Consider the following 27,643-nt stretch of genomic DNA (forward strand, 5'->3'; position numbering starts at 1 on the left):
AAGAGCGTCCAACACGTGTCCTCCATTATTTAGAACACGACACGTGTATGAACTAAATAGTTATCAACTACGAGGCATTCATAGAACTTCCACGGTGAAATGTTTTTGAGAGCGGGAGTTGAATTAGCATGTTATTTCATTACAAGAAAAGTAATTTCAGCGTTTTAAAAAATTCATCCTCTAAAGGGGTTGAATTTTTTTATTACAAATGCTTTAAAACTTCTTAGAAAAGCATATTATAAGATTTTAAAAAAAGTTATATCTACGCTCTTTATAATTCAAACCCTAAGGGGGTTAAAAAGGGGATAGACGTTGAATTTTGGTAAAAGGGTATTACATAACCACCAACATACTACCAATCCACGCGTACGAAGTCGCGGGCAACAGCTAGTACTTAACTACATAATATATGTAGCAAAACACCCACGACTCACAGCTACTTATTTAATTGTACCTGCGTACTCACTTAAAAATAATCTCGTAATCCGCAACATTTATAATAATTTTTTACACAAAAGTGTTATTTAAAATTATTCACTTTAGTTAGCTTTCACATTCATGAATTTAATAGTGAAGCAATCAATCATTGTAAAGCTCATACGAAGCTTATGCTAATGTAATTCAACACTAGCAAAGCAATCTAGCAATCAAATTCAATCAATCACATCACAAACTTGCTGAAGGAGAATTGTTAAATCAAACATAGTTCAAGTTCAAATATACTTTATTCATGTAGGCCTAGCAACAAGCACTTATGAATGGTGAATATTATGAACATATGATAACTGTAAGGTAATTTAATGGGAAGTTGTAAATACTAAAAACGTGGTAGACATTGGATACCCCTGGCCTAGGTCAATAGGGTTACTAACGGAAATGACTGGTAAATATAAATCTTATTAGAAACATCATTAAACATTCATCATCACTTGATATAGTTATTTAACCCTTAAATGTAAAGTGTAGGATGCAGCCTACACAACAAAAACATCGAATTTTATACATAATTAGATAATATATATTTGTTCCTATACAGGTTGGCTAAAAATAAGTCCATTTCTGTTGCCAGGGAGGTTTTAGGATTATACTGAGCAACTTCTACTATGGGACCAACCACGAAATCGCGAAAAAAAAATTACCCTCCCATAGAAAATGGACCAGCCAAAATGTATGAAACAGCCAAATTTTTTTTTCGCGATTTTGGGGTTAGTCCTATAGTAAAAGTTGCTCAGTATAATCCAAAAACCTCCCTGGCAACGAGAATGCACTTATTTTTTTGCCGCCGTTTATATTATTACAATAGTAATTAACTAATCCGTTTTCCGAATTTTTACTTAAATTTACGCAGTATTTTAATTTATTAATATTACATTCGTTTTAGGACGAAATGTCGGAAAACTAGGAAAAATCCAGAGTATGTGATTTTAAACGTTTTTTTTCGGGATTTGTAATTTATTTTATATTTAAAATCTTTATCATAGGTATATCACAAAAAGTGTACCTTTCCGATGGTAGTAAAACTTTTCTGATATATCTTACTGAAAATTATATATTTACATAAATAAGATTTAGCCTATGCAACTTCTAACACTGATTTCGCAGTGAACGTCGAGGTTATAATTTTTTTACCATTTTTCCCATAATCAGCAAACAATAATGCAACACATATTTTCATTTTGGTCAAAAAGAAAAAATCATGCATTTAAGGGTTAACGGCGCCCTATCTTAGTCGTCGGTAGTGATCCTGCCTGCGAAGCAGATGGTACCAGGTTCAAATCCTATATGGGGCATCAAAATAAGGGGATTTTTTTTATTATTTTTTTATACAACGTCGGTGGCAATCAAGCATCCCGCCTGATGGTAAGCAATTACCTTATTAAGTATTTTTTGTTTATAGTTAGGGCATTTATTTGTGTGTTCATCACAATATTTGTTCCAGAGTTATGGATATTTTCTATGTATTTAAGCCTTATTTAGCTTACTGCGGGGCTAGGTCGATTTGAGTAAGATTATGCCATACGCTTTTAAGATAATAAATATATTTGCGTAATTAACATGAATAGTTTATTTCCTGAGTTGAGATGTGCAAAATTTAAGTAAATATGTATTTATATATAACTATGTATTTCGTCGCCTAGTATTTACACATAAATAAATAATCTGCTTAGCGTAGAGGTTATGTAGAGGTATTTAGGTTAACCTATAAAAGATTGTACCAAAAAAATAAGCTGTAGCGTCCTTATAGTTCAATATTCAAACATAGGCTAAATTGGATTGAACTCGTATACGTGGTACGATATCAATCCAATTTAGCCTCATTGAAACAGAAGACCCTGGTAGCTTTATACTTGCAATTCATTTCCCGGATTCAAACAAAACGAATGGAAGTTTAACGGCGATGACAAAAGGCTTTTGCGTTAGTTTGTTTGAAAACAACTGTTAACTTTACAATGTATAGCGAACTATTATGCACCCGAGTAAAAAGTTACATGACTTTTTTGTTCATTCTAAAGGATTAATACCTACTAATAGAAATTATAACGTAAATGTTTAGAGTTTTGAATGATTCACGGTTAGTTTCACTAGACTTATATTAACCGGGATATAGACCGTGATTACCTTTAACTTTTCGAAATATCGGGAGCTCACAAATAATACAAAAGTTAATCACGGTCTATATCCCGGTCAATATAAGTCTACGTAAATATTTTTTTATAAATATAATACTAGTCACAAAACATAGCACACGACATTACATTGTAATTAATGATTTAATTAAACCCACCTATTATTTTATCGATAACCTTATCTGTGTAAATAGTTATAAGTTATACACAGCAAATCAATTGCTTAAGTGTTTATACACGAAACGATTGCAAATGCTATTTTTGATATAGGTAGTTAAAGCGCGCTGTTGTTTTGTGCGATAAACGCAGCGTCGAACGCATGCGTCAACGGAATGTACCTATAACAAAAATGACAATGCGCTTACTGCTACGTTTATCATGTAAAACAATGTAGTGTCATTCGATTATCTGATATAAAATGGGTGTGCGGCAAAAGCATCGCGTTTAACGCTGCGTTTATCGCATAACATAACCGCGCGTTTAAGTAGTAGGTACATTATAGTTAAAGCAATTTTAGGCGCGGGATTTAGATTAAGATTTTTTTGTGTATATCAATTTGTATTAATTTATAGCTTTAATTTAAATAAAATAATTTAATTATAAACTTTTTTAGATAAAACTTATTACTTTAAACAATGGAAAAATATTTTTTTTTGCGACATTTGAACCTGATCTTCTGGGATACCAGCCTTCCACCGTGTCACTCGATCTGTTGGAATAAATGATTGGTATTCCAGAAAAAAAATTGTAATATCGTATGTAGACAGAAAGGAACAGAAAAAAACACTTCACACATACCTTACTTAATTCAGTTAATGATGTCAGAGACGAAGCAATACATATAAATGATTCAAATATCTCTACCGTGCTTAACGTACGAATATCAATATAGCTGCCATCCTTGTCGTCAGTTACTGAATTAAGTAAGAAGCTTATTATTAAAATCAATAATTAAATTGTGTCAATAATATAAATAACACACGTGATTAACCAGAACGTATTAAATTATATGTATTCTATATACCTTATGTGTTATCTCAATGAACATTATCTTTAAAACGTAATATCTAATCAGCATATTGTAATATATAGTGTTTTTTAAGCTTTATATCTCTCGTGGTAGCTGCAATGCGTGTACCTGTCTAAAACCTCATAGTATTATTTTAAAATGTATTTAGTAATTTTAAGTGCGTGTTTTTTACTGGTTAGTGGACAGGGGACTTATGAGCTAAACATATTACATTACAATGACTTCCATGCAAGGTGAGTTTGCTTGAATATTAATTTGCTGAGCTCAGGCAGCATATATTGACTTTAATATACATACATACACACTGAAATTACTAAACTACTTTTATATCAACCATGTGTTAGTATATCTTAGTATTCTTAGTAAGTATAGGGCCTAAATAATAAAAGTCCGATTCCAATCTTAGATTCATATTATTTAAAGTATGCGAGTTGTTTTTTTTATGACTGACGTGTTTTATCATAAAGTCTTCTTTCCACATATTTAATGGTTATATTTAGTGTAGGTATTTTAAAATGTGATGGCGCAAAGCAGTCTTAATCTGTACATAAGGCCGATAATAAAGACGCTGGCAAATAAACTTTTTACCAAAATCGCATATAAAAAAAAGTTTAAGCTTATATTAAACAAATAAACAAATAATAACAAATTTAATTAAACAAATAATTTAATTTTTATTTTCTATATTATTTTAATCATGCAAACAGGTTTTAGGTAAAAAATACTACTTAAATATATTTGTAAAATGCATTTTTGCGATTTTGAATTTAATAAGGCCATCAATACTTACATTACCAGGCCAGAAACATTCATTATTATATACCTTGTATACCTACTATATACATTATATACCTACTGAAAAAACCGACATCACAACGTTCATAGTGTCATAAATAAGTTAGACAATTTTTATGTTAATCATAAAACAAAACTTTTTAACCAGATTTTTAGAAACAAGTCCGTGGGGGACTATCTGTAACCCAGAAGCAGCCCCATGTATTGGAGGCTTCGCCCGCCTTACAACGGCGGTACGCAATGGCTTGGAAAGGGAACCTCATTCCTTGGTCTTGAACGCTGGTGACAGCTTTCAGGGTACTATTTGGTACAATATATTAAGATGGAATGTAACACAAGATTTTATGAATATGTTCCATCATGACGCGCATGTAAGTATGTCTTGCAACATTTACCACACAATAACAAAATCATTAATGCACGCTCATTAAACATTATCAAATACCTGTTGCTGTGCAATTACCGTATTATTTGTAATCCGAGTTATCATAGCCCCCTGCTCATATTTGGGGGTTTTCAGAAAAAATAGTACCATTTTTTTTTTCGAAAAACCATAAATTTTTGGGTTATTTCGATTCAGAATCACGAACTATTTAATGAGACAAACAAAAAAGTGTCTCCAGTTTTTCATAAAAATTTTGGTCAGTTTTGTAACGGTCCATACAAAATGTACGTGAAAATGCGTTACAAAACTGACATTTTTTGGGGACTTTTTTTTTTAATCGATATTCTGGGTAGAAATAACCCAAAAGTTTATGGATTTTCGAAAAAAAGTAAATGGTACACTTTTAAGTGCCCATTTATCAAAGAAATATTGATGGAATGAAAATGATGGATTATTTCTAGGTACTAGGTAACCATGAATTTGACAATGGCATTGAAGGAGTAGTGCCCTACTTGCAACATTTAGAAGCACCGATGGTTACCGCTAATATAATCGATGACGATGAGCCCACAATACAGGGTTTGTACCAGCCCAGTATAATAGTGGAAAAGAATGGAAGAAGAATTGGAATCATTGGCGTCATAATAGCTTCTACTAATGTAAGTAGTTATAATCGTATAAGGTAAATCAATTTCATATTTTACGTAACCAATTCTAGAGTTCATTAGTAATGATGGTTTATGAGCTTTTGGATCATTGGAGATACGTTATTACATTATATACTTACAATACATTACCTAACGATATGAAGAGACAGTTGCATCAATGACTAAATAACTACAATTTCTATAGCACAAATGAATTCTTGGACATGAAATTTATTTAATTAGACTTGACTTGTGTAACATTAATATATTGTAATTAGAGACAGTATTTTATATGTTTTGCATGATAGTTTATAAGTTTTGTACATATTTTGCATACCATTTATGGTTAAACATGAAACCTACCACCTATCGCATGAACACCTATGTACCTGGTAATGTTTATTGCGAATACAAGATTCTTATTCTTTAATAAAAGACAAACATTACGAAATATATTTTCAGCGAGCGTTGATTCATTGTTAGCATAAATTGACTTGACTTTTCTTATTAACTCAAAAACAATGAATTAATATATTTTTCTCAAAAATGGACGGCAAAGTCGACGTTGCCGGTTAAAAATTAAATCGCGAAGTGCGTAGTTTATGGTCAGTCAAAAAATTAAAAAGTTAAAAACATTGCAGTCTCGATTTCGGGACTGCAATGTTGCATACAAATTCCATTATTTATCGAGTTCCAAACTTTTTAAAAGTTGAAGTGGTCATATCAAATGAAGGCATAGGTCCATTAAACAGCCAAACAGACGACCAGTACTTATTATTATAATGTTGTTACTGCGACTATTTAGCTGTCTCAAATAGGTTGGCGTATTTTCGGCAGAAAAATACACTTCGTTTTTCAATTAAAAAAAATAAAAAGGCGGCAAAGCAAATCTTCTGTGAAAATATATACGTAAGAACGTTGCTTCTGTAAAATATTTCTATCATATTTGTGTTTATTGCGCCATTTTTGAGAAAAGCACTATATATGACTCGGCAGGAGGGTTCCTGGCTGGCTTCGGATTCAATTAAACGGACTCCCAAGGTCGTCCGTTTAAAACGAATCCTCAGCCAGCAAGTAGCTACTTCCGAGCCTCGACAATAATGTACTATTTTAATTAAACCTCATCAGATATCTCAGATATGGTTTCGACACGCAAAACACCTACTATCTACTACTACATTTCGTATACACTGTTGTTATCCATGGTCAACGAAAATGTGCTATCCCGAAAAAAACATTTAACTATACTTTAAAAATCATTGAAAGAAAAACGTGTGCAACAAAAATATTAATCCAAATCCTTGATTTTCATTAAAACTGCACTGTCGTTTCACTGACACTCTACGCTACACTATCATTAAAACTACATGGACACTGTTTATAAATTATGTGAATAGACGACACGTTTCTTATCAAGTTCGCCAAACATAATAAAATTAAACAGTGTATACACATTAAGTAAAATTCATGTTGAAAACGGGTAAAATCTGTTTACGTATGGTGGACCGTGTTAATGAATCAGATGCAGACGGTTAATAATGAATACAGTCTGTAAATATTTCGAAGCTAATACGTAATAGTTCATTTTTGGTACAAGCTTTTATCGCTGACTGTTACTTTTCTTACCACAGGCAACTAATACTCACTGAGACAATTCTAAAAACCCCAAACACAATTAGGTTGCGTCGTTTCATCATAGAGTTCTTATGGCCACCTCCTGTCTCTATCATCAGATCAGCTCGGATGTACATATTGCATTGTCACCCGACTTACATATGTATGCAAATTTTCAGCTCAATCGAAAAGTGAGTCAAATTTAGCTTTCAAGATCTGACCCACACTAACCAAAGATAGATATAACTCCGTAATAGTTGGATACAGTCTAAGGAAAAACGTGCCTCGAAAATCAAGAAAATTTGATTCTCGTTCAGAGGGCGCTACTAGCTTTGGCCTACTGTCGTATAGATGGCGTTGACGATTTCGTTTGTTATTTAACAACTTTAACGCATATCAGTGAAAAAACATGGGTCAAAATCATAAAAATAATTAATGCAAATAAAAAAAATCATTTATCCATATTTTAATTCATTTTATCGTATTTTTATAAATCTTCATTTTTTGTTTTAAAGTGTGTCGACAGATGGCAGTGAATTTACTGGGGTTACAAAATTTACAATGACAGTACCGCTCTAGTATAAGTTACTCTATGCACTAACTAACAAAACAACACACTTACATACAATACTAGAGGGCAAGTTAAATAAAAGCTTGTAAAAAGAATTTTTAACAGTATGTTTAAATTTACAATTACGTCACTCAGTTACGTTTCACGCTTTATGTCTTCACACTACTTAATTACGGCTAGCTACAAATATCGCTGTCTCCGTGTCGTGTGTTTATCAGGTAACATCAAAGCTAGTGTCTGTTTCATTACTTTACTTTTCTTAGGTTCTTGCCTCTACCGGAAGCCTGCGTTTTACAGACGAAGTGGAGGCAGTGAGACAAGAAGCTGAGAAACTGCACGAACAAGGCATTGACATTATCGTAGTGTTGTCGCATTGTGGCATAGAAATTGACAGGTAATGTTAATTGGATTTCTTAAATATGTAAATCCTCCCACCTCACCCCTCACCGAACCTCAGCGAACTCGGCGCCGTCGACTGGACAGAAACGGCTTTGGACAGAGTAGCATGGCGGTCTTTGGTGTCGGAGGCCAAGATCCACTTCGGATCGTCGCGCCACAGCAGTAAGTAAGTAAGTAAATATGTAAATAGGTACATCTGACCGGGATCAGCTGAGAGTTTTGCATTTGGGCATCTTAATATTTTTGTAGTATGTAAATACAAGACTACAAGTCTACTACAAGTCGACTATATTTATATTTTACAAAACCTTATCTCAAAACCGAAACGACACGAGGCGAGACGAGACGAAATTTTGGTCAGTTGAACCCAAAAGTTTATTAGTTAATTATATTTTAACATAAAATTAGAACATAAACCTGAGTTAGACCTATTTGTGTTCTGTTTTAATTTAACTCGGCCTTTTCTCTCCAAAGTAAAATACAACGGCCTACGAGTCTGTAATGCTGAAAAGACCAGGATCGTTTGTTTAGGCCGAGTTTTGGGCGGTTCATTTTTGGCTACGAAATAACTACCCGTTTCTTTATTATTTGAACGCGTCTTGGTCTCAGATCACCTTAAGGCGGTTCCCTGAGCCAGAAGGCGAAAAATCTCCTTACATGATCTAAGAGGCGTTGATATTAGTAGACGTGGAAAAAATATATGTAGTTCTTGACTATATTATCTTTAATAACATAGCTTCCGATACACGAATTATGACATTTCGTTCGATACAATTAATTCCCAAAGTAACCTCTAACTCGGACTTTTAATCCAACTTTACTCAGTTATTTATTATGTGATACTATAAACAAAAAAAGAAGAAAAAACAATCTTAACTTAATAGTAATTTCATAGCTTTCGAATTTCGATATTGTAAGGTAACTTTTTTGTCATGTTTATTTGACGTCATCAAAATGATTATGTTTCCCTGTGAGTCCTGTAACTAATTTAATGTTTAGATGCATTTAAACAAACTATTTTGAAACTGAACCACGCGACAAAAACATTACGTCTTAGCGAAAAGTAGGCGACTAAGTACGAGTACCTATAACATATCCGCAAATATATAGCTAACATCAAGAGCATGTTAGAGTTTTTTGTCTTTTAATACAACATGGGTGTCATTACGCCGAAGTCACAGTAGCTGTCTTGGCTACTTTTGTGATAATTGGCGAAGTCATTTCTGAATTTTAATAGTGACTGTAAAAAAAATGCACCTTATTTAGGTGCCTAAGTAAAAATTTTTTTAATGTCCAAAAGTTACTTAAGAGCGCCTCCTACAGTTCGAATAACTTAAAAAAAATTAATTATACTACTAATTACATACATATTACTACTACGACCATTTGATTGATAAAAACGGAACCTGTGTCCACACACTACAACTATTTCATCCGGCTTTTATGGAAATGCGAGGTATTAGAGGAGAGAACAAAAACAGGTTACGGCTGCAAAACCCTAGATAGAGGCCCAGAGGTCTAAATCCTCTTATAACACCTAAGTTAATAACAAAGAGGCTTTAGTGGATTTACTATTGTGAATGTCCGTCTATTCGTAGTATACGTATCATAGTTTTATCCCCTTGTGTCATAACTACAGATTCACTTTATTAAAACTATGGTAAGTTTATTTTATTTTATTTAGGTAAGCAATATAAAATAGTAATAGGAAGTCCATGCATAGTTCGTGATCAGCAACGCAGGCTTCGTCAAGTGGTGCATAGTTTCGTGATCAGCTGCAACGCAGGCTTCGTCAACACTTAAAGGCCGTGCGTAAACTGAGGCGGTTACTACACTGTGATCATCATCATTAACTTAAGTTATTCTCTTGTCGGTGGAGGATCTTCCAGCTTTCCGTATCCTGCGCCAGCTATTTGACTTTTTGATACGACACGACCCCTACTGTTTCTTTCACTTGTTCTAAAAAGCTGCGTCTGGGTCTTCCTCTACCCCGCTCTATTAAGTGTCCAATGATTTTATCGTGTCTATTTGCAATAGTGTTCAGAATAGCTCTCCTTTCATTCACTCTTCTTAGCACCTCCTTATTCGTTATCCTGTCTCTCAAATTAATGCCTTCCATTCACCACACTGTGATAACCATATTGTGTTAATCACTTAAACTAAAACTATTCAACTTAGTTTATCATTATTTTTCTAGAGCACAATGTGTTCCGGGTATTGCATTGTGGTTTTGAGAATATGTTTAGTGTATTTTAATCAATCAATCAATCAATCAATCAATCAATGATTGATTGATTGATTGTGTATTTTAATTGTAAATTTGGAAAATTATAGGAATAATTATTAAAATATTGACGATCATTATAAAAAATCCTATAGATTGACGAAGCATAAATTACATTGTAATTAATATTATGAAATAAATAAAATAAAATCAATTAAAATTACAATTAATTTCAGAGAAATAGCACTCCACGGTGGTCCATACATAGACATCGTCGTTGGTGGCCACAGTCATACGTTATTGTACAACGAAGATCCTCCGGAAAATAGCGCCTTCGTCCCACAAGGACCTTATCCTGTGGTGGTCGAACAGGAGACAAGACAGGTTCGTATAGAAAAACGGGCAAAGACCTTGGCGCTATAGAAATTATTAATTAACCAGCTTTTTGTATGTGTGGTAGTAAATATCATAATCGTTTAATAAAATAATCAATATTGTAAGCAGCAGGCTTAATAAAAAAAACAATGAACGAGTCTATTAAAGAAGTACTATTGCATAACATCGTCTAATAGTTCTGGGGAAATCGCGGGGCAGTTTTAGATGAGAATAGCCCAGGATAAGTGGCGAACACGAAGAGAGGCCTATGCGCATCAATGGGCGACTGAAGGCTAAAATGATGATGATGATGATGAATAGTTCTGACAAACTGACGATACGTTACCCCGTTGAGGATACCACGCTATTTAGACGAAATATTAAAAATGAAATTCGGTAAAATAACGCCTGCAGGCATCTATTTTTTGTTTAAATAACGTTTTTTTTTGTTTTAAAAATATTAAAGGTGTTGATAGTACAAGCAGCGGCGCACACTCAGTATTTGGGAGAAATCAAATTGTTCTTTGACGACGCTGGAAATCTTCTCAATTGGGAAGGCAATCCGCACTACCTGGGAAATGAAGTAGTACAAGGTCAGTCACAACATTCCGATTCGTGGTTTTTACCTTGAAAAACAAAATAAGCACCAATCCACCACACACAAAAAATGCATTTCGTCACATTTTCTTGGGAAAGGTAATGATTTTTGTTTCAATGTTGTATTTTCAGCACCGGATGTTTTGGAGAAAATAGCATATTATCTCCCCCAGGTAGATGACTTGGCTCGACAAGAAGTGGGGTCATCCAAAGTCCATCTTGGTTCCAGCTGTGCTTGCGGCGAGTGCAATCTGGGCAGTTTTATCTGTGACGCCTATATGCATGCTGTGAGTACTTTAAATGATTCTGGGGCAAGATCTGTGGTTTGATACGGGTTTCCTGTAAATTTTTGAAGTACTTAGAACAAAGACAACAGAAAATGCTGTCTTGTTTCCTGGTTGTCACTTGCACCATAAAACCTGCAGTTACCATGATTACCAGTACAATTTGACACTGGGTTATCGGTTTAACCGCTTAACCCTGGGTTAGTGGGATAGTGCAAGTGGCGCTTACTGTCTTAAAGCCCATTTGCAACATCAAACTAACCCGGGGTTAAGCGGTTAAACCATTAACCCAGTGTCAAATTGTAACTCCAACCATGGTAACCATGGCAACTCCAGGTTTAAATGGTTAACCTCGGGAGTAGAGTTGCGCCGTTCCCGAGAAGTTCCCGGGAACGGCACAACTCTACTCGGGACACAAGACAGCCGTTCACTAACCCGGGGTTAATCGATTACACCTGCAGTTACCATGGTTACCAGTACAATTTGACACTGGGTTATCGGTTTAACCGCTTAACCCCGGGTTAGTGGGATGGTTCAAGTGGGGCTAAGTAAATTATTATTTCACTATCGAAATGCTTGTATTTCAGGCCTTGCCATTAGCCAAGGAAGGTAACTGGAATTATGCACATTTCTGCGTCATCAACCAAGGCGGCATACGAGTAGACATTGAGCCAGGAAGTAAGTGTTAATAATTATTACAAAAAAAAATGTATAACGAGTGTGGGCTGAATAAACATTAAATAGGTACCTACTATTAGATTGGGGTCCCTTTGTTTGACATAATTATTAAAAGTCATAATATAATGACTGTCATATTATCATTAGTCATAATTCTGAAACCGTTCACTTTTCAGGATTTTCCTCGGGTTATCCTATAGATAGGTTAGGTTAGGTTTGTTTTATGGCAATCCTGAAACGTTACGCGTTTCTGAGAAAAACCAAATTATGACTAATGATAATATGACAATCACTACATTATGACTTTCAATAATTATGTCAAACAATAGAGACCCTATGAGAATACTAGTAGATTGTATTTACAACGAGAGCATACAACTCATTTTATGTTTGGCTTCGGACTGATAATTATAGTTTTTGTGGCTGTAGAGTGAACTCTAGTGTAATTTAAGGTACTTATTATTATAAATTTTTATTTGTTACTATAAACATTAAGGTTGGAGAATTGGGGATTGAATTAAATCAAATCTGCCAAATAATAAGTACACTAGTCCAATATAGGTATGGTTTCATCGTGTACAGTCTTTAAGTAAAAATTTCGATTAACTATATTTCCAAATCATTTATTTACCTTTTCCTATCACAGCAATAACATTCGAAGCCATGATTCTATCGACTCCGTTTGAGAACAACGTGGAAGTTTTCCAGTTAAGAGGCGACCATATTATGGAAATGCTAGAGTTTTCAGTCGCCAATGATCCTTATAACGGGGCGAGGATGCTTCAGGTTTCAGGTACCACTTTATATCAAATGCCTAATGCATATCAAAATCTAGGAATATTTTTTGGTTGCCATATGGGGCGTATAACGACATGATAAGCCAAGTCAACGTCACATTTTGACACCGCACAATAAAACATACAGATACACATGCACATATATGTATATGTGCATGTGTATCTGCATGTGCATAATGCACATTTATTAAGTAATATCCAAATACATATTATATTATGAATTATGTTATGGAACTACACGAATAAATGCCATATTTTTACGTTATAAAAAGCTTACCAAATTTTAGTGGCGGCGCGTCGAACATATCTGTTAAGTAGGCAAGCCGGAGATTATTAAGCTCGCGTTTTTTTTAAACTTGTAAGATAAGTTTGTCAGTTACGTTATTTCTAAATAGGCAACCAAGTGGCGGTAACGGCGGTCTACGAACGCTACCCACTAACGAGTACTTACTTCGGTTTCAACGAACCAGGGGGCTATTTGTATTTGTGTTTCGAATATGCTAATATAGTCAATACAAACAAATAGGCAAAACAATGTAGTCACTTTCACGCATTCGCAATTCACTATGTTTGCAATTAAAACTCTATTTGTGTTTTATCCTGCCAAAACCTAATCCTACGCATAATCGCTGTTTTTAGTCTACTTACAAACCTAGGGATTTTTCGAGCTTAAGTATGTATATCTGTCTTTCGCTGATAGCTTTCTATTAAACTCTCTTCAGGGCTCCATACAGTCTTCGACGGTTCCAAGCCGGTTGGCAGCAGGGTTGTCACAACGAGCGTTCGTTGCATAGACTGCAGCGTCCCAATCTACGAGCCTCTAAGATTAGACAAGAATTACACAATTATCTCTCAAAGCTTCCTCGGTGATGGAGGCGACGGATTCTCTGTAAGTGACAACCCTATTGAGTGTTATTGTGCATGTATGTTGCTCGACTTTGTGGTGTTGAATTGGGTTTAATATTGTTATTGATATTGGCTTTTCTGATAAATATTAGCGTAGGATTATGTCATAAGCGGTTTAGAAGCTTCGGATTAAACTGAGAGGCGCGCATATTTGATATATATTGTGGTGGAAACTGGAAATCACAACAGCAACACCTACCAAGCGATCGTTACGTCTCTATAGGTATGTATACAGTCGCGTATAATAAAATCGGGTTGTATGGAGATATCATCACTATTTAAATATATTATTAGTTACTTTACTTATTCGTCGTAAAATTTTAGGCCTCATTTCCGCTAAACAGAAAAAAACAACAATAAGCGATTCCATATTTACCCAATATTCATATTATTAGGTACCTAAGGTGTCTGCTGGTCAATGGGTTAAGAGACATACAATGGTAAAATATACTGATAAAGTATATTTTGCGTTTATTTAAGAAGAGTATACAACTATCCTAAAAACTTTTTACGGTGAAATCTATGAGTTAATTCATAATCGTCCTCCTCATAAAACAAATAAGGAATTTATGGTGAAGAAGTTCTCCTAGAGTTTTATAATATAATACTAAACCTTTCATTCTACCCGCTAAGTGTGTCAGTTCAAATATTCGTTCTTTAATATATTTTTAATACTGTGTCTGGAACGCTTTGCATAAAATTGTTTTCCTAATATGGAACGCCATACCCAATAAGTACAGTTATTTGCCCTACTTACGAAAATATAGACAGTTCAACAGAATCGTCGTATTATGAAACTCATATTTCAGTATAGCTTTTGCCCGCGACTTCGTATGCGTGGAGTTAGTAATTTGGGTAGCTTATTTTTTATCCTATCTGCTTTTTATCGATTCCGCATACAAACTTCCACCCCCTCTTTTCACCCCCTTAAAGGATGACTTTTGGGATAAAAACTATCTCTATACCAAACTAAATCGGTTCAGCGGTTAGAGCTGTTAGAGCGGTTAGAGTAAGAGTATATTCCTTTAGGTATTCACATGAAATTAAACTTAAAACTTTTAAAACAAAAAAAATCATAACGTAGTGGCACCAGTGACCGTGACATAGGACCATAGGGGATATAGGACCATATGTCAAGTAAGTCAAGTCAAGCCCAGTGACCGACAAGGAAAAGCATGCGTATTTAAATAGTTTCTCAGTTTCAAACGAATATTTTGTTTGAAGCTAGTCTTCCATGTTTTATTTACATTCACTAGATAAAACGAATGCACATAATACGGTAAATAAAAATAAATGAAACTAAATAATTATGGCATATTTGTGTAGTTCCTAAAGCAGTTTCTTCTACAGGGTGTTTGGCACATGACCCGTCAAAAATTTTTGGGGTGTTGGTGGTGTCATTTCCTTCTTTTCCGTCCTTAGAACCTTGTTCCTAGGAGCCACGGTTCTGGAGATACGATTTCTTAAATGTTTTTCCAAAAGTACCCAAAATCTGATTTTCGAAGCCCCATAACTTCTTTTTGGGTACGGTTTTAAATGCATAATTTGTTTTCGTTATGTCTGTCTTCTTCCAAATACTAGTTTTACCAAACACCCTGTATATCTGTGTTCCCTTAGCTTTAGTTTATCCCGCAATTATTCCACAGGCATTCAAACAGTGTTTGACGGGTCCCGGCCCAAGGGCAGCCGACTTGTCAGCGCGTCCGTCCGTTGTGTAGATTGTCCCGTCCCTAGATATGAGCCTTTAGTCCCGGGAAACAATTACAGGGTTATCACCCCCGACTTTATAGGAGCAGGTGGAGGAAATTTCACAGTAAGTTTTGTGCTGTTGTAAATAGGCTATACGCAGATTTCGCTCTGTATCTATGTCACACTTATTATGTGAAATGTATATGTTACTGTATGTTGTTTTTGTTATTGTTTGGCATAAAATATTTCTGATATGATTTCGTATCTTAGCGTGCTTAATCTTTTCTAAATGTTTTATGTATATTGTTATATTATGTACCTACATTTGTCTTATTAGCGCAAGTTAGAATTGTAAGTTTTCTATTTTCAAGCTTTAAAAACTACCGATTTTTTAAAATTAAATCCAATGGACCATGATGATTTAAATACTAAAATAACTTCAGTATTACTAATACTAGAATTACAAAATAGTTAAAAGATAAGAAGATATTGCAGTACACATAATTATGCTTGCTATAGTTATTGCTTGTTATGTTATTAGTGTTAGTTATTAGTTGTTAGTTATAGTTGTTGCTACGATGGGTCTTGTAATGATCTAAAATACTGTAATTTGCTTCCTTATTCAATAAATTAAAAAAAAAAAAAAATTACTTATCAAAGGAGGTTTTAGTATCCCGGCCACCAAAATGACGAATTTTCCTTTCAGATGATTTCTGAGAACCGCTTTGACGTTGAAGTAATAGGCGTGGACTACGATCTGTTGCAAGATTACATAAGGCACCAGTCGCCGATTGTCAAGGATGTCGACGGCCGTGTAGAAATATCCAACCCGTGCAGTGACTAGCAATAAAAATATTACAAGAAGTACATTAACTGTGTTTTTATATACTAGACACTAACTATTTTCCAATCTGTTACTGAATCTGTCTAATCCCACAGACTTATAAGTACAAAAAGAGACAGTTTAGGTATTACATTGGCCAAGCGAGCTAACATTTTTCATACCGATTGGAATATTGCACCACACTCTCACTTTTGAATGTAAATACATGCATAATACTGACCTCAGAAAATTATAATTGAAAGTGAAAGAAAGGCATAGGTTTCACAATGCACTTATGAATGTCTAAAACTATCCTGGGTTCTGACCTACATATATCACAGCCCCGGGAAGATACCGGCGCAAGAAAGAATTGAATCCTTTAAACACTGTATTTCGTTGATTTTGCGGTACCCAAATCCCTTTGATTTGAACGTAATTACGGTTGACGAATCTACGTGATTAGCAAATCACAGAGAGCCTAGCTGGAATGTTAGTAAGTAGGTACTTTCAGTAGCTAAAATATTTCAATATTTCGAGAACATATAGGTACCTAATGATAAACAGATTTTTATTAATTAATAATATAGTTGTATTTTATTTTATGTTTACATTTCTGCTACTATTACTACAGTCAGTTGTGATTGCCATTGTTGGTGCAAACTGTAAACGTAGTAGTTATTCTACATCGTTCCTTAAAAAAGCTCAAGCCCTAAAGGGTTTAACGGTGATCAGCCGCGCGATGTAACGAGTGCGGGCGTTACGTCTGACCGATCTGACACCGCAATATTGCAACGCATTGATGTCCAACTGGGTGTTTGTACCGAACCACCTTAATGGAAATATTGTTTAAAGCAACAATAGATTTTAATGACGTTTCAGCTTATCTGATATAACCACAGCAAACTTATATCCATATATTATGTAACAGAAAACATTTAAAATTTGAAAATCAGCGGTTGTAACGCTCCAATATTAAAAGACCGAAATGCTACAACTACATTGAATACTGGGAAGTTTGTCACACTTATAGTGGAAAATAGCTCACAAGCACGTACCAGAGTAACGTTATACAGGTACATAATGAATGCCTGAAATTAATGACTAGACTAACGACGTGCAAGCGGATTTCGAGTAAGATGAATAGAGAGATATATCAGTCTATGTGTCGCAAAGTGGTGAAAGCAGTAGTAACAAAGCCCAAAGCAAATTTGCGTTTTAAATAAAAGACCAATCTCACATTTAATCCCATAAGCGGGCTTCGAAGGTTAGCAACTAAGTTGGCAACTTATCGCTTATCGCATCATCAGAAGTAAGCCGACACCCAACTTGTTCGGAACTGGCGTACATTTATCACTCGCTTATCGACGGAAACGCGGGAGAATCAGCACGTTCGGGGGAAAAGCGATAACTACATCATTTACGCATATTTACATTAAATCGAGTTCAATGCTAAACCTACAAATAAAACTATATTTTTCTACTCGTCGACTGTAATTGTTAAATTAAGATTTCGTATACTAAACTATAATTGGGTACTTTTCATGTATGGACTCCCAACTCAACTATAATATTCATTTTGGAACGGTTTCGTCAACTATAATGAATTTGACCGATCACGTGGCGCCGCGGTCCAGTGGAAAAGACACCAACGCGCGACTATTTTATGAGTAATACCTATTCATATATTATGCACGCGTTGATGTCTTTTGTACTACTGATATACTAACCTAATTTTCATCAATTATTTAGGTTTTATAGTGAAATAAGTATTATTTTAGATGATAACAATATTATCAAACTTTTCAATCTCGTACCTTAATTAGGCCACTCAGCAAGCTTCGTCGCCTAAACACGGTACTGGACTGAAAAGCTCTCTATTATATCACGATTGTATAAAATACTAATGCGGGTACTTAGTTTATTTGTCATCCAATCATCCAATTTCAAGAAATTAATTACAGTAGGTACAACTTTGCCTAAGCCAAAATTATAAGAATTCACATCACGATCGTCAAAAACTAAAAACTAACATTCAAAGATTCCATAAAACTATAATATAATATAATATTTTATCTCCTAAAATGGATAGGTAGCGTCAGGGTAGAATTAATAAGAAATATAAGCCAATTCATTATAAAGAGAAATTAGCTACTTTAATATACTCATGTAAAAATATTATATTGATATGAAAAATACTTCACAACTTCACAACTTAAAAAAAAAAACATAAGTAACGTGGCACCGGTGACCGACAGGGTACCAGTAACTGACAATTCTATTTTTTAGTACAGTACTTACTCTGCAGAGATAACTGACCCCCCTGCAAACAAGTTTCTATGCATGGGTCAGTTTTCTCTGCAGTTTACTGTCCATGTCCAAAATATGATGGTTTTACAAACAAGACATGAAATAAATCTTTACTTAAATCAAATATGACTTACTTTTTAAAAAGAGAATAGAGTTATATGAAGATATTTATTTATTTATTCAGAAAACAAGCTTTATTGAAAAGATGATAAATAAAATTGAGTGATATTGTTCTCCATGAATTTGGAACTTGTAACATATATCTTTGCTTTTTAGTTAAACAAAGGTGGAAAAATTGAATTTCGTTGTGCTTTATGTAACTCGTTTACTTATTTTTAAATATAATCTTTTTTCGTCCATATTTTATTTTTATAATTAATTTTATACTCACAACTTCATATTATAATGACCACTGTATGACTTATCATAATTACTTATTTATGCAAAAGTTAATCTACCAGATTCAGTAAACACAAAAGTATATTAACGGCCTGTTTAAGTTATTAATGATGTGACTATCGGGGCTTTATTATCTTTCGGTGTAATATTTTAAATAAATGATAAACGTGCAACGTTAATTATAGATACAACCGAACAGGAATAAAGTTACCGTCTGAATATCAGGAATATTCGCAGTGATATTGTTTTAAAAAGAGATGATTTCATTTGGGTTAAAATAATTGAAAACAGTTGCAATTCAGTAACATATTTTTTAATACAGTTGCTCAAAAAGTGCTACTTTTCGTGGCTGTTTAGCGTGCGGAAAGTTGGTTTTCGCGAACTAGTGCTTTTTACTTTTCCAATTTTTTTAAATTTTTACTTGTTCCAATTCATGACTACTTATTTTCCTTCAAACGTCGTAATCAACATAAAAACCTACTGTTAGTGTAAGAATACGAAAAATATGCATATTTCATATTTTATTACTTACCTCTTCATCATTATAAGTATTATAACACGTTTATTTTTTAATGTTGAAAAACCGTTCTTAATAAGTTGTCAGAATGGAACGGAACGCCTGTCAAAGAAGAGGCGTATTTTCTTACTGCAAGAATGTTTTAAGTTTCCAAAGGCAACATTCGATATTGTTTTTATAAATATACGATACACAAATAATCGTAAATAACGATATTTAGGTAATAATAGTACAATGTTTTAATATTTACAATTGTTTCTGTCTTATAGAACATGCATTTGAAAAAAAAATTTCATTGAAGTGGGTTCTATAATAATAACAAAATCTATTCTAGTCGAATAAAAGCTAGAAAAACACCTCTTCATAATGTCAATGTCAATGATGTCAGTGTCACAGAATTAATAATATAAAAGTTTCGAATTCATTCGAATTCCATTCCTTACTTGTTGCTTTTCTTATTTTTTCGCAACTGTATTAAAAAACGTCGTTCGATACACGTGCGGATATGTCATTCTTCACTCGTGCGGTAATGACATACTTTCCGCAATAGCATCGAAATGTACTATTATTGAACAGATATTGATTCAGGGCAAAATCAAAACATGTTCAATTGTATACAGTTAAAAGAGGCCCGAAATATGACAAGTAATTTTTGAAATATTTACTAAGCCCGACCCGGATATTGGTCTTGAAATTTGTTGTTCTAAATTTAAGTAATTGAAAACAATTAATATTATAAACTGAAATAGATGTCATATATTGGTGAAGTCCGGATTCGAACCGGCATCTTTAGCGATCCGGGCTAACGCCTTGAACCCCTTGGCCACCCCGCCACGGCAATACCTGTCCCAATTTATCGACTATATTTATGCCATCTTACTAAGACTAGGCGTCTTTGACCAGCTCTAAGGGCAAGCAGTAAGCGTTTGCACCTCCTATATGAATTCCTTACGGAATTACGATATAGCGAGAGAGACTGGTGCTGCCATACAACAACTATACAACTAATAATAATTAAATTAATTAATTTGTAATTAATATTAAGTAATTAGTTACCCACCCGAAACTCCAATCTGTTTCCGTACGATTGCCCATATTAGATTTTTCGCATGAATGCGTCTGAAATAACTCTCACGTAAAATTTGACGACCGCAACCCGCGCCTCGTGACTGCGAATATCAAATTATGTTGATGCATATTTGTTATTATTATTGATTTCAAACATTGGACGCTGACCTAACAATCATATTAAAATGTAGTGTCATAAGCAAAATAACTACTTACTGCTTGTTAGTTATTTATACGTATGCGTATTTTTACTCCGGACAACAACACAGCTGCAGTAGGGCGTAGCGCACGTAGAGCCAGAAACCTTTTTGCATATCCAAATACACCTAGCATGGTTCAGGGTGCGCTGAAAAACTAGTTTTGACTAGACCATACACATAACAAATAAAGCTTTTTATTCGTTAAGCTTATAAAATATATAAAATCGGTTGAAACGGGTTTCTACGGTAGCAATACGGTATACTAAAAGTCAGAGAAAAATTTTGTTAATACCTCCTGCGTCCCAGAGGCCATAAAGGCCTTATTCCAAAACGCAAATTAGAAAACAAAACTAACGATTCTGGGACTTATAGGTTAAAAAAACAAGTAGTTACCGTCACTAGAAATACGGGCACAATTGACAAATTAATATTGAAAGTAAAAAACGGAAACTTCTGTTGTAAAAAAAGTAGGGTGCATTAGGGTAAAATTGAACGGGTTTTTCAGGCGGGGTAAGATGAAAAGTCGTCCGTAATGCTTCGGCATATGGACGATTTTTTGTCTTAAATACCCCTCATAAAAAACCCGTTCAATCTTACTCCAACGCACCCTATGTAAAAATATTCTGTCAAAAATGTTGTATTGTGTAAATAATAAATAAAGCGTTTCGCTTTTTTGTTTAAAAAAAATGTTAGCAAAATGCACGAACAATGGCCAATTACGTCTTTTCTATTTGACAGATGCATCGGAATCGGAGTAATTGAACTCATTTCTGTAGTCTTGGACCAAGTTGAAAAGGCGTTATATATACGCAGGTACATTTTTTGACAATTTGGTTAGGGAAATACGTTTTTTCAACTAACTTATATTAAGTAATTTGTGCACATACGTTCTTTGCCCTTATGGTGCATCTCTTATACATTAATATGTAAACTTCTGTATGTAATTTAAGTTTTATCACGAAATAAATGATTTATGAAATTAAAGGAAAATAAATAATCCTAGTCGATACGCATATTTTTGCTATTCAAGGCAATAGGTATAATTGATTCAACGGCAGCAACAGTTCAAACAAAAAAAAAATATTAATTGTGCCTGAAGGGTGCTGTTACTGCTGTTGTGTTCGTCCTACTGACAGCAAACCAAACCTGATAGCAATTTGTTGGAAGATGAGAGAGAAAACATTAAAAAGTCAATAACTGCTCCATTGCTTTCAAAAAATTCAAAGCCAATAATGCCATAAAATAAACAAAAAAAAGTATAATCTCTAATGTCGTTTGACTTAGACGTCAATATAAATAAAATCAAAATGTTTCCCAAGTTGGTTACTCATCCACGAGTAATAAGTCCCGAATCATGTATCTACTTAAACGGAAGTTTTGTTCATTTCAAGATGTCTTGTGTTTTGTACATATCGATTAAACAAATCTTAGGCAAGTAATTAGGTGTTTCTACAACGTAGTTATTAGTTAATACTCAACATGGGTTTGTAAGTAATAAATTATTTTTTACCATATAAAACATATACCTAATCCAGTACATACAGTATGTAGTATGTGTATTACAAACATGGGGTACTAGATTTTCATTTTACTTCATCCCTAATACCTAATAAAAATGTAATGAAGCTTCGTGTTCACTGAAAAATAATGTTGTGAGATTTATATCCCTAATATCAGTCAGTTGTAGCCTATCAAAGAAAATAAAACAGAAGAGACACTGAACTCAAAACGCCCATGAAATACATAATTAGTCTAAGATGTTAATAACAGGGATTTATTAAAATAATTCATTAGGTACATTTTGATGTAAGTAGCCTAATATATTTACGTAATATTTTTGTAATGTTTTTTGGGTAGTGTTATGCAATATATTTTTTTTTTATTATCACGCTGTTTCTTCCGGTTTATAGGTTTTTTTTTACAATTAAGTGTTTTACTACTAGTACCTACTACTGAGTGTGATGTTTATGTGCTTAACCGTTTTGTAGGCACAAAAAATAGAAAATTACTTTATTTTTTTTATTTTATCTAGTTTAATTATATATGTATTTTGACACGGCAATTAAAAAATATAGTCTATAAAAAAATCAATCGTGTACATGTTACGTACCATACCCAATCCTAATAAACACCAGAATATCACGTTTTTTTATTTCAAAAAATAACTATTTAATTAAAATTAACAGACAGAGAGACGCAGATATAATATAATATTCATGAAATAAAACTATGAAAACGGATTATATCGCGTATATTGAATTTATAATACATCCCGACGTTTCGAACTCTTTACAGCGTTCGTGGTCAACGGGTGACTGAGGAAAAATTACAAAGTGCAAAAATACCCACATACTAAAATAATGAACAATCATAGACTACAAACTTTAAGGCTGGTTGTACATGCAAAATCGGTTCATAAGGCTAGTTATACACTACAATTATTTTCAAGTAAAGATATATATATATATATATATATATATATATATATGCGATAAAAACTACGCCGGCTCCAACCCTACACCACGGACCCGAGAAGATTTAATTCCCTACTAAATTGTAGGAGGGTATCCCAATATGGGACCGGCAACAAACTCGGCGGGACACATCTTTTCAAAACATCAGAATGTCCAGCATCATCCAACACTAAGGTCATCATAGTTTGGTTTTCATAGTTTTATTTCATGAGTAACTATCGCGGTAACCGAAGACAATATTATAATATAATATTATTATACTTACTTAGAGATAAACAGCAGAGGCTTTGTAATAGGGTTTAGTTTCGTCTCTTCGGGCTCAGAGCCCTAAAAACAGAAATAAGAATTATCTTGATAGTCAATCACGTGATTCGTATTCAGTGCCTTCGGAACCAACATATAAATCAAAAGATTTTGTGTTTTGTGTCTAAACCAGTGTCGTAACGAAACAACTAGGCCATTCGTTACTATTCTGTGACACCGCTGTAAGCACATCATTCGTATTCATCTCGAGTCTTCTTCAAACATCCGGCTTATTTATAGGGTTGCCACGTTACATAAAAAAAAGTTTGTAAAATTGGAGAAATTTAGGATCGTTTTAAGCTGGGCTTAACTCGTTCCTACATCCATTTAATTCCTCTGAACGAGTGTATTCTAGAAGCAAATTTTAACAGATTTTCCGTACTCGCTCGTCAAGTGTTCTAGTAAAGCGTCAGATATTCCTGTATATTTACAAGAAGTAATTTTAAACAGACATAATTATTTCCTTAAAAAGTTTTAAAATACAAACAATTTACTATGATTTACGATACCGAAATTAAGTGAACCTTTTTAATATAAGTAATAAGTTTTAAGGTAAAACATAAAACATCTAGGTACCTAGGTTTAGGTATTTATTATGTCATTTATCGCATGCACTGTTCATTTTATTAACGTAAACGACACGAAAACATATGCATAAACAATGTGCATATTTAATTAAGAAGCAAAGACTTGCTTTATTAAAAATACATTTAAACTTATTTACCGCGTATTTGCAAGCCCGATTATGTCACCCGAGAGCCCACGACCTCTGCCCTCGTCCATCGATTCCCTGTTACAAGAATATATTTGATTTATATTTCATTTTATTCTGGTGACGTAACATTCATACACTTATCATTGAAAAACGGTGTTTCAATGGAAATTATCATTTTCCCAAGCTTTTATTCAGCTTCACCCATGTGTTGTCTCCCTATCTGTAATGTAATCAAATCTTATGAGTAAAATTTGATAAATATATCTAATATCAATTTTCCAATGTAATTTCTGTAATACAATATCAAGCTGAAGTACTTACCTACCTACATAGCATTATTATGTAAAGGTAAATATATAAATTTGCTGACAATGACATTATATTATGGTGTCAGTAAGTTAGTCTGGTATTGCTAAAAGCTGCTGGACCTGATATCTAATATTTGATAAATAACGCTAGCACATAGTATATGTTAATGGGGTATATTTAATGCCTAGTATTTTTATACTTTAAAGTCTTTTTCGTTCACAGAAAGATGTTTCATTATTCTTAGAAAGAAATGGCTTTTTTAATACCTATAACCATGTCGAGAGTGAATAAAGTAAAAATAAGTGTGTTGAATCCTATAATAAGCTTAAATCCATTTCGTTCTAAAAATAATGTTGGTTTCAAAACCTATGAAAACAGCCATTTCGTTCTAAAAAGTAATGTTACCTAGTTATATACCACTATAATTATTTTTCTTACGGTACCTATGTACACCAACAGTAGTTACCTTACTAAAAAGTTAAATTTGTAATATCGTTTAAATTAAACTAGTCTTTAAGTTAGTTGTCTATCTTACTAAATTTATATCCGATCCCGTCAAAAAAATAAATCACAAAAAATTACAAGCTTCGTAGCCAAAAAGTCATCAGCGGACACAGCATGGTTCCATTTTTATCGCCTGTCACTATGCCCGTCACCTTCGCACTTACCCATTTGTTAGAACGTGACAGGCATGGTGACAAGCGATAAAAATGCGACCTACCGCCGCAGATCTAAAAAGACGGTTCTGTACCTAACATAAATCATTACCGTTGTACCTAATCTAACCAACAAGTGTCTATAAGCCAATTGTCATGTTCCTAAAAGTATATGAGATAGGTTCTCGGAATAATAACTGAATTAGCAAAGCCGTAATTGGCACGCAGGACGAGCCATCAGGAAATTCGGAAATGATTGCGCACGGTGTATGTTCCGCTTAATAACCCAGCCCCAATTGCGGTTCCATTTATATGGGAAGTGTAAATCCGTGTAAATTTTGTGAGGTGTTTTACTCCAATCAAAGTGTGTCTGTTATGAAATCATGTTCATGTAGGGCGTAGGACTAGGTTTAATTTACGTCTACCTGTTGGTATACCTAATGACTTGCCTACTCATTGGAAATACCTATTGACATACGTGTGGAGTATATGAGACTTCAAAAAAAGAGTTAAACTGGAGAAAGAAATCCGATACAAGTAGATACAGATATTTAGGTGTCACTCGCTAAGTGAAGAAATTATTTACCGTTGGCGTTAGACGGAAAGCGTAGGTAGTCCACTGGGTAGGTCGGCTGGTACCTCCTATTCAAGTTCCGACCATGACGGTAATTTTTAGGGTTCCGGACCCAAAGGGTAAAAACAGGACCCTATACTGAGACTCCACTGTCCGTCTGTCTGTCACCAAGCTGTATCTCATGAACCGTGATAGTTAGACAAATGAAATTTTCACTGATGATGTATTTCTGTTGCCGCTATAACAAGTACGGCACCCTCGGTGGGCGACTCCGACTCGCACTTATAAGGTTATTTCTTTCCTTTTTTCCTTTATTCCAAAAATTAAGAAATAATTCGTTATTTAATCATACGCGTAAAGTTTTTGAAACTGCGCCTCCTCTATTAGAGAATTGGTCACTTACCAGTCATTCAATGGTTTATTTATCAAAAAGTTTGAAAGATTACATTATTCTGTAGGTAATAATTAATAATAGGTATATTGTTATACTTACCGGTCAATTCGAACAACGTGATAATTTTAACTATAAAACTCCCGTGAGACTCAAACATCATTATTTTAAACCGGGTCACTCACGTATTATTAAGTCGAGCTCGACATGTTTCGGTCCAATTTACGAGGATCGTCTTCACGGAGACACGACACGTCTTCACTGGTCGTGGTGGTGGTTCGACTTAATAATACGTGAGTGACCCGGTTTAAAATAATCTAACGTGATAATTACTAAATACGAGATCTAATAGGTACGTTATAGTTTAGTTCTCAACTAGTTATTTTTTGCAGTTCGATTAGAGAAACCAATTGTCATTTCACGCTACAATTATTGTGACGTTTTGGGACATCCATTAGATATCCATTGGATTAAGCAAATCTTAAAGAGATCATTCAAGAGAACATTCGGAATCGCGAAAATGTCAAATTTGACATGACTTTCTTAAATATCTCTTTATCGTTCCTGTTTCATATCTAGTGGATATCTAGTTGATATCTAGATCATTGTTCGAATTGGCCCGTTGTACTCGTAATATTACCTATTAGGACATCTTTACACAAATTGACTAAACCCTAGTAATCTCAAGAAGGCATGTATTGTGGGTACTCAGACAAAGATATTTATTATACTTATACAACTACTTAAATACATAGAATACACCCATGACTCAGGAACAAATATAGCCCTTACCAGGATTCAAACCCAGGACCATCGGCTTCATAGGGAGGATCACTACCTCGTACCGACCAGCCAGACCGGCCGAATTAGCCTTTTGAGCGCCGCTTGTTAAACCCAAGAACGACATGCACACGCCAGTATCTGGCATACGCTAGCTAGCAAATATAAACCGACCTGTAGCCGTACCACGAGTTGACTTGACGTTTACGTTAGGGACTGCGTAAACTATATCGCAGTTCATCTCGCTCGCACTGATGTATTGGTGCGATATAGGAAGGGAATGCGATCGAGATCACGCAAACGCTAACGTAAATGTAAAACGCCAGCTCGTGTGGTAGCCGTGCTGGAAACGTTGCACGTTGAAGGTTACTTTTCTTTCGACGGGTTTGGCGTTCAAGTTCAGTTATCATATTAATATTCGTATATTCATAATAATTCATATTACATGACCTTTTTTTGTATAATTCCATAAAAAAAAATTCATTTCAATATAAATACAATAATAACAT

General features: G+C 34.1%; 1 protein-coding gene across 2 annotated transcripts; it reads left to right on the forward strand.

Moving 5' to 3' along the window:
• Window positions 1–3,735: 3,735 nt before the first annotated feature.
• Window positions 3,736–16,487, forward strand: LOC134755483 (apyrase-like). 2 transcript variants are annotated; one of them, XM_063692041.1, is made up of 11 exons: window positions 3,736–3,890; window positions 4,601–4,823; window positions 5,299–5,496; window positions 7,933–8,063; window positions 10,529–10,676; window positions 11,134–11,260; window positions 11,397–11,551; window positions 12,136–12,226; window positions 12,873–13,019; window positions 13,746–13,912; window positions 16,325–16,487. In XM_063692041.1, exons 1-11 carry the CDS (start codon window positions 3,796–3,798, stop codon window positions 16,460–16,462), a joined length of 1,620 nt encoding a protein of 539 aa, XP_063548111.1. In that variant the 5' UTR covers window positions 3,736–3,795; the 3' UTR covers window positions 16,463–16,487. The 2 variants fall into 2 exon arrangements, with proteins under 2 accessions (XP_063548111.1, XP_063548118.1); XM_063692048.1 differs by lacking the exon at window positions 13,746–13,912 and adding an exon at window positions 15,576–15,742.
• The last annotated feature ends 11,156 nt before the right edge of the window (window positions 16,488–27,643 follow it).

The sequence above is a fragment of the Cydia strobilella genome, chromosome 1 (genome assembly GCF_947568885.1).
Source record: "Cydia strobilella chromosome 1, ilCydStro3.1, whole genome shotgun sequence".
NCBI classification, from domain to species: domain Eukaryota; kingdom Metazoa; phylum Arthropoda; class Insecta; order Lepidoptera; family Tortricidae; genus Cydia; species Cydia strobilella.

Bases quoted from the DNA above. Each gene is read 5' to 3' on its own strand.
- LOC134755483 (XM_063692041.1), top strand. From the start codon at position 3,796: ATGTATTTAGTAATTTTAAGTGCGTGTTTTTTACTGGTTAGTGGACAG. The intron at 3,891-4,600 runs GTGAGTTTGCTT...CTTTTTAACCAG, and splicing joins TACAATGACTTCCATGCAAG to ATTTTTAGAAACAAGTCCGT. The intron at 11,552-12,135 runs GTGAGTACTTTA...CTTGTATTTCAG, and splicing joins GTGACGCCTATATGCATGCT to GCCTTGCCATTAGCCAAGGA.